This window comes from Dreissena polymorpha, chromosome 5, assembly GCF_020536995.1.
Source record: "Dreissena polymorpha isolate Duluth1 chromosome 5, UMN_Dpol_1.0, whole genome shotgun sequence".
Lineage (NCBI taxonomy): Eukaryota > Metazoa > Mollusca > Bivalvia > Myida > Dreissenidae > Dreissena > Dreissena polymorpha.
In genome coordinates this window covers 15,792,850-15,800,420 of record NC_068359.1, presented here as the reverse complement: position 1 = coordinate 15,800,420, position 7,571 = coordinate 15,792,850, and the positions used below count along the sequence as shown (strand labels likewise).

Genomic DNA, 7,571 nt, shown 5'->3' with positions numbered 1-7,571 from the left:
ATAAGAATATTTGATATTTACTTGGATTTTATGGTAAAAGGTCAAACTTGGAAGCATACCATGTCTGTTTATAACTTACATCAAGTCGAATACACATGTATGTCAGGAAATATTAGAATTAGTATCAAACATATGTTATTATTTTACAAACTATTAAGAAGGTGGATAATGCTCGGTAATTCAGATTGCAGATAGGAATACACGTCTGAACAGTTCCGAAGAGCGCATGCGCAAACTAAACAGTCGTGCAAGAGTTGTCGATCTTGAAACACGAGTAAGATTTTCAGCTGACGAGAAAAACAAATCGAACAATGGCATTGACTTGTGCTGTTATTAACTGCTCTAATTCAGCGTACTGGTTGAATAAATGGAAAAAACAACTTTGTACACAATGTGGCTGCCTTCATAAAGAGAAAGATTGCAAATGTGATCCACCGTTCAGGTAAATTATAAAATATTAACATTTGTTTACAGCGGGTGGGTGGCGTTACTCGGCAAATTTTGCTGGTTGAGTAATACTCTTTCGCCGTCGTTGAATCTGATTTATAGGCCTTGATTCAACTAAATTTTCTTTACGGAGCTATAATTTATTGCCAAATAATAAAATAGGAAACGTTACAAAATGAATGTACGACGAAGCGTACCATTGCACAGACGTACAGGTACGAAACGTATCACCTGATATTTTTTTTTTGGGGGGGGGGGGGGGAGGGGGAAATGAAATGTGATACTTCATGATAAATATGTTATAAATAAAAAGTTTGGTATTTATTTGAAAAGAGTTTTTACGTGTGTTTTCTGGCTGCGCTAGTCAGTACTACTAATAAATATTCAAGGACGATTTCGCTATTTTTAGACAGTATATTTTTATTTAATATTAATTTTTTCTGTATTTTATGTTTTCAGGCTCTTTTGCTTCCCAACAAAGATCAAAAACAGTGAAAGACGGGAGCGGTGGAAACAGTTAATTGGAAGGAAAAATGGGTCGAAACTTTGGACACCGGGAAAAGATAGTCGGGTTTGCAGTAACCATTTTGTAGAAGGTCAGCCGACTGTTCAGAATCCACTTCCAACCCTCAACCTTGGCTATGATGGTTATGAATCACGAGTGAAAAGGATACTCTTCCTACAAGAGAAACCTGTTCAGGTTGGATACCGTGTACTATCCATTCAGTCGGAGGAAGAGCTGTTTGTAGCCACTCCGTATTACCCAGATCCCGAAGAAGAATGTTTGAAACAGTCCAGTTTCATGTCGTCTTTCCCGGTTGTGCTGCTTATGGTCATACAGTGCATGTTAATAATGGGTTCGGCTATGGCAGACAAGATACAGAAACTTACTGCAGAAAATGCTAAACTGAGACAAGAACTAAGAAACCTCAGAAATAAGAAATATGTAGACAATGTTCTTAAAACCGATGACGATGTGAATTTTTACACTGGTTTTAAATCATTAACTGTGTTTGAAAAGCTTCACAACATAATAGCCCCGTTAGTTAATCGACGATGGTTAGGTGTTAAGGCGTACAAGTCCAAGGTTCGAAACTTTAAGAAAGAGCAAGCTAGGTTTGGACCGCTAAGAAAGTTAAGTTCGAGAGCTGAGTTCCTTCTGATGCTAATGCGCCTCCGCCTTGGTTTACTTGGTCGTGATCTAGCAAATCGTTTCCAAATATCTGAATGTTTGTGTGGACGAATATTTCATGCATGGTTGAAAGCAAGTGCCAAAGTTTTCAGTACAACAGTATTTATGCCAGACGAAGAGACATTAATCGGATCAAAACCGAGGAAGTTCCAACACATTCAGGACTTGAACTGTATAATAGATTGTACAGAAATTTTTATCGAGACGCCGAAGGATGTTGAGATGCAATGTATTACATGGAGCGACTACAAACACCATACTACATTAAAAGTACTCGTCGCATGTGCCCCAAACAGTGCAATAACATATGTGTCACCAGTTTATACTGGAAGAATTTCAAACAAAGCATTGACTTTGGACTGTGGTTTCTTAGACAGACTACCCCCTTATTCAATGATCATGGCTGATAAAGGCTTCAATATTTTGGAGGAATGCTCATCTCGGTCAATTTCTTTGTATGTGCCACCAGGTCGCTGCGGACAATCCCAAATGACATCAGCCGCTGTTCGAAAAAACCAAAAACATTGCAAATTCCCGTATTCTTATTGAACAGGTGATTCGACGTTTAAAGACTTTCAGAATTATCCAAGGAGAACTTCCAATTACGCTTATACCACAGACCGATGATATTCTAACAGTGTGCAGTGGAATATCAAATCTGAGAGGGCCGATATACAAATGAAAACAGACAATGAAGAGACATCCTACATGTGATGGATGTAACAGAACAAAACAAAAGTGAAGTTTAGAAACTGTTGCCAGTATTAAACATTGTATTATAGATCTTTCATGGTGATATTAGGATAATTTCAAAGACATAGTTACATGTTTAAGTTAAAAGAAGTATCAGTATTTATTTATTAGAAAACAGAAAATAGCCAAACTAGTCAATTATGTATAACTATAAAAGTATTATTGTAAAAATAAAGTTCATATAAATTTAAGTCAACTTAAAAAGGTGTTCTTTAATTTTAATTAGCCATCAAGCTTCTGTTGGCCAGCTGAGCTTGGTGGCTTTCTAACAAGTAAGATTTTACACCAAGCAGGAATATGACCTACAGCGGTGAGAGGCAAGTGGTCTGAAGTCAGCGAGCTTAAACCACTCAACAACAGAGGTCTTTGAATTTAGCATTACCGTCTTATTTCCTCGGCCTACAGATTTTATTTCATAAAAAGCCCCTTTTAACAACAACAAGACTGCATTTAGGTGGTATATATGAGTCACTCTGTCTGTCTGGCCATATGCAGTATATATGATCCCCGCTCTGTGAAAAAGGGGTTTAATGCCTGTGCGTAGTGTCGACCCAGATTAGCCTGTGCAGTCCACACAGGCTATTCAGGGACAACACTTTCCGCTTATGATATTTTTCGTTTCAAGAAAGTCTTTTCTTAGCAAACACCCAGTTATGCGGAAAGTTTCTTCCCTGATTAGCCTTGCAGTCTGAAAGGCTAATCAGGGACAACACTTTATGCACCTGCATTAAACGCCCTTTTCACAGTGGCTTATATGTGAAAGACGCTCTCATCACATATGGAAAGATAATGTAAAAACAAGATACTTTCAAATATGTATTGCAAAATAATGTGTTCATCACAACTATTCACATAAAGAGGCTTCAGCTATTCATGCAAAGAAATATCTTAATAAAATTAATGTCATTTTGTATAACAGATAATATCCATCATAGTGCATGATATTAAGATAAGATGTTGGTACAATCTGTGAAGTTCCGTTTAATTCTTAAATATCTTATATCGTGCGATTCATTAGCTGTACTCTGAATGTTTTACTTTTTTTGTTGCATCTTAACCATCTATTTGTTTTCGTTAACCCCCTTTGCCTCACACAAAACATTGTCTTGTCTTGATTTTAATAGTTCTTTCACAATGAAGGTTTTCCAAAACCAACTTAAATTTTGCACCATCTCGAGAAAAAAATTCTCATCATATTTAACTCTTAAACACATTGACCCGTGAAATGTAAAAATGAAGAAGTCACAGTACTTCCTCCCGGTTATTCCCATTTGACCCTGAATCTGATAGAAGTAAGGGTGGTTCCTCTTCAACGACACTTCACCATCTTTTACAACAATATATGGAATGTTGTCAGGTGTAGGTTTTTGGTCTTTTACTGTCTCTGGGCATTTCACTTCACAAACTCCATAACCACAACATTCACAATGGACTTACAAGTCCGGACTGGCTGAAACGTATGGATCTGATTTGAGACAGAACATCCCACACTCTTTGACAGAAAAACGCTTATGTTCAGATTTTTTTTCTTGATGATAGCTTCGCTTTGCTATTGGTTCCGTGGAAATCCCATGTTTCATGGCGACCGTCTGAATCACTGGAGAGGTTCCCATGACAAGGCCAATAACAGAGCTTGGGTCTTCATCTGAGTTTTCCTTCAGTGACTGGGATCTACGCGATATCCGGTGAAAATTACTGGCTGTAATCCTTCCGTGGCGCTGCTCTTTCCAGCACTCAGATTCACTTTGTCCTGTTGTTCCCTTTTCCAGGGCATTTAACTGGCCGTCTGATAACTGAACCTCATTCAATAACTTGGTTTTCATTATCTCATGATCATTACAATTTGACATAGTTATTTTCCTTGCAACATCCTTTAATGAAGGCGGCATATTTGCAGATGGTTCCTGGATGTTTGACTTAGGTTTACGCTTTTCCATCAGTAAAGTGACACAAGAGTCTGGAAGTTTATCTTTCAAGGTTTCATACAAGTCCTGTCTTATACTGTCACTATCGCTCCTTTGTTGTGCACTTCGCAATGGCGTGAAGTTCCTTCTCTTGATTGCTTTTTCATTTTCTTTTTCTTTATCAACTTTAAGCTTTGATAAGCTGGTCTTTTTCAACAAAAAATCCGATACACGGCCGGCCTTCACCTTTGTTTTTTTCTTGGGAACAGTCCACTCGCATGGTTTACTGGTACAAGATTTGAGAGTCTGTCCGGTCTTCACTGCTTCCTCTATCCGAAACAGAACACCAGCGATATGATTGCACGAACCAAGCATACCTGCTGTGCAGGAACAGTAGGCTTGGAGCACTTGTCCACCTAATATTTCCTTAGTGTCCTTTCTTAGAACTAGCCAAACAGTGTAGGCTTTATTGTTTATAGCCTGTGATGGTGTAACCGATGACTTAAACACACATTTGTCAGAAATTTCACTGATGTCATGGTAAAACACTTCCTTAACCCATTCGCCTGTGAAGTAGCGATACGCCTTGCCTTCCTTGTACTCGTTTACGACCCGTCTTATCAAATCCTTCGGTTGGTTAGTATGCAAATACTCTGAAATATCACCTATATACAGTGATGGCCACTTTGACATTCCAACTTTTTCCGACAACCAGCCCTTGCTAACAGTCATAGGGTCTTCAATTATTTCCCCATCTATGTTCAGTTTGGCCTTGTATTCTGCAAGAAGCTGCATTTGCTGTTGCTCTGCCACTAAATCTACCGCAATGTTTTCTTCCCATGCAATGAAGGCCCTGAAAAATATATAATAAAGACATTTTTAAAATAGCGTGAAAAAATAAAATCTTCATTTCAATCGTTGAAGATCTATAAATATAAATTTGTGTAACTAGTGATTTCACGCCAAAGTGGTAACCTTCCTTCAATAAGTCCGTTCAGTTATCTCGTTGGCTGCTAAGAAAAGGTACATCCTGAATTTCTGTAAACTACTGTGATATTGATGTTAAAATTCAATCCATGAAAATGTCAAAGCTCAATCAATGATCCATCAGTTTTTATAAAATTCAATAGTTGATACTTGCATCCATTCTGTAGTGGTTTGTTTGAGAGAATGTCATTGCATTTTAATTAAAACGGTGTCCAGAAATAGTCATCTAAATGCCGATCAATTATCATGATCATGTACACTACATGTTTAAAAAGCTGTTAAAACAACATAGTGTCAGTAGCTGACAGTATTTATACACTTGAACCTCGTGACGTACATCGCGTTCTGCACAGTTTAATGTACATGTATGCATATCCGTGTACTTGTACGAAATCGGTTTAAAAATCATTCAAATGCATGCAAGATTCCAAAAGTCCTTTTATTTATTAAATATATCATACCATATAAATCTAATTCACGAATAAATAGCTCATAAAGTATTAAAATCAAGTTAAAAAAAAAAAGATATCAACATCTCAAATTCAGGTAAACAAAGACAAAGAATGACAAATTGTCACTTTACCTTGCGGCGATTTCATCAAAGTTTCCCGTGATTGATTTTTTCCTCAGTGACAAATACACTCTCAATGCATTCACCGACCATAATTTAAACTTGTCAAGCGTCATATCATTTAAATCTGCCATTATTATCGTCAAATTTCAACAATCGCTTTACACAGTTCTATATACAACATTGAACAGAAATGGCCTCTGGTTATCAGCTGCTCGGAATTTACTCGTACATCCGGGCAACTGAGATTAAGAGATGAGATAATCGGAACTGTTAAGAGGTGTATTGCAGAAAAATAATGTAGTTTTTACTTAATTAATTAAGTTATGTGAACGCTTAATTTGCATATGTATAACGCATCTTAATAGACAAATGCTGCGAAAAATAATGTAACCTACAATAATTTTTTTTTACCCAGTTTCCTGTTTTGAGTAATTTTAAAATCGTGGTTTAATTAAATAGTATTTATTATGCAACTGTAAATTTTAAAGTGTACGGTCTGTAATGTGCAATTACCTTATTACAATTAAAACTGTGCATGGGATTTCTATTTATCCGCTTCATACTTAATCCAAATCAATCCCGAAATCACTGTACATTTTATGTGTGTTCAAACATAAATTTTCCCATGTATGAATCTAAAGTGGTCAGTTGTCGTTAGTTTTCTGTATTGTTATAGGCCGACGCTACCTTATGATATTTACATGTATGAGATGTTTGTTTTATGTTCGTTTGTCTGTTTTATAATATTATAGCAATTTATAACTTACTTTCGTTACACGCTTCTTTTGTCCATCCTTCTTTACAGCCATCATTTCCACATGCACCCGTAACACCGTCACATGGGCCAAAACGGCAATGGCATTGCTTGGAACAGTTAACACTGTAACTTCCGAGCGGGCAGGCTGAAAACCAACACTTGACAAATGTTAAACTTGAGTGACTAGTATTTCTGTTTACAAAAAATATTAAACAATTGCCCGTTTTACTCATGTTCGAAATCGTTATTCCTATAATACTGTATTATTTGAGCTAGCGAGTTTTTTGTAAATGCGGTCTTTTATGTTATATGAGGTCTTGGATATTAAATCGTTTACCTGAAGCCCATTATATGCTTAAACAATTAATCCAATCAATCATGACGTTGCTGTGCACTCTTAATGTGTTTATATATTTCTTTCATGTTTAAACAAAGTCAACGTTTTGTTAGATTTCAATAGTAATATATGTCGACGTAACTTGACATATATTAGATATGTTTCCTGTTTGTGTTTTCGTTTCAATAATATCGTTTGGAAACTTACTTTTATTACAAGCTGTACCGTCCCATCCATCTTTACAGCCCCCATTTCCACATGCACCCGTAACACTGTCGCATGGGCCCACAAGGCAATGACATTGATTGGAACAGTTAACGCTGTTAATAACATGTGGGCAGTCTGAAAACAAAAGTACACACTAATTATTTATTTATAATAAAGTCTCAATGACTGGCTAAGCCTTTATTAGTCAGCATTCCGCTGAAACATGACTGGCATGTATGTGCCCCGACCCGGGATCGAGCCCGGGACCTCTGGATTGCAACGCAAGCGCCTTATCCATTGAGCAACGGAGGCACATATTTTTATGTATACTATATGTACCTCATATTGTAATGACGTATAAACGGGAATAAAAAAGTATGGTTCTGTTCTGACAAGAAATCGTTTTATGAATT

The 7,571-nt window shown here is 36.8% G+C and overlaps 2 protein-coding genes across 2 annotated transcripts; one reads left to right on the top strand and one right to left on the bottom strand.

The window, feature by feature from the left end:
• The first annotated feature begins 261 nt into the window (after positions 1 to 261).
• Positions 262 to 3,039, top strand: LOC127882181 (uncharacterized). Its single transcript, XM_052430674.1, has 2 exons — positions 262 to 442; positions 907 to 3,039. Exons 1-2 carry the CDS (start codon positions 312 to 314, stop codon positions 2,186 to 2,188), a joined length of 1,413 nt encoding a protein of 470 aa, XP_052286634.1. The 5' UTR covers positions 262 to 311; the 3' UTR covers positions 2,189 to 3,039.
• A 523-nt stretch (positions 3,040 to 3,562) lies between these two features.
• On the bottom strand, positions 3,563 to 6,135 carry LOC127882165 (uncharacterized). The gene is made up of 2 exons (XM_052430639.1): positions 5,867 to 6,135; positions 3,563 to 5,149 (listed from the first exon to the last, which is right to left on the bottom strand). Exons 1-2 carry the CDS (start codon positions 5,986 to 5,988, stop codon positions 3,826 to 3,828), a joined length of 1,446 nt encoding a protein of 481 aa, XP_052286599.1. The 5' UTR covers positions 5,989 to 6,135; the 3' UTR covers positions 3,563 to 3,825.
• Positions 6,136 to 7,571: the final 1,436 nt, after the last annotated feature.

Coding starts and splice junctions, on each gene's coding strand:
- LOC127882181 (XM_052430674.1), top strand. CDS start 312: ATGGCATTGACTTGTGCTGTTATTAACTGCTCTAATTCAGCGTACTGG. Junction 443..906: donor AAATGTGATCCACCGTTCAG/GTAAATTATAAA, acceptor TTATGTTTTCAG/GCTCTTTTGCTTCCCAACAA.
- LOC127882165 (XM_052430639.1), bottom strand. CDS start 5,988: ATGGCAGATTTAAATGATATGACGCTTGACAAGTTTAAATTATGGTCG. Junction 5,150..5,866: donor TTTGATGAAATCGCCGCAAG/GTAAAGTGACAA, acceptor TATATTTTTCAG/GGCCTTCATTGCATGGGAAG.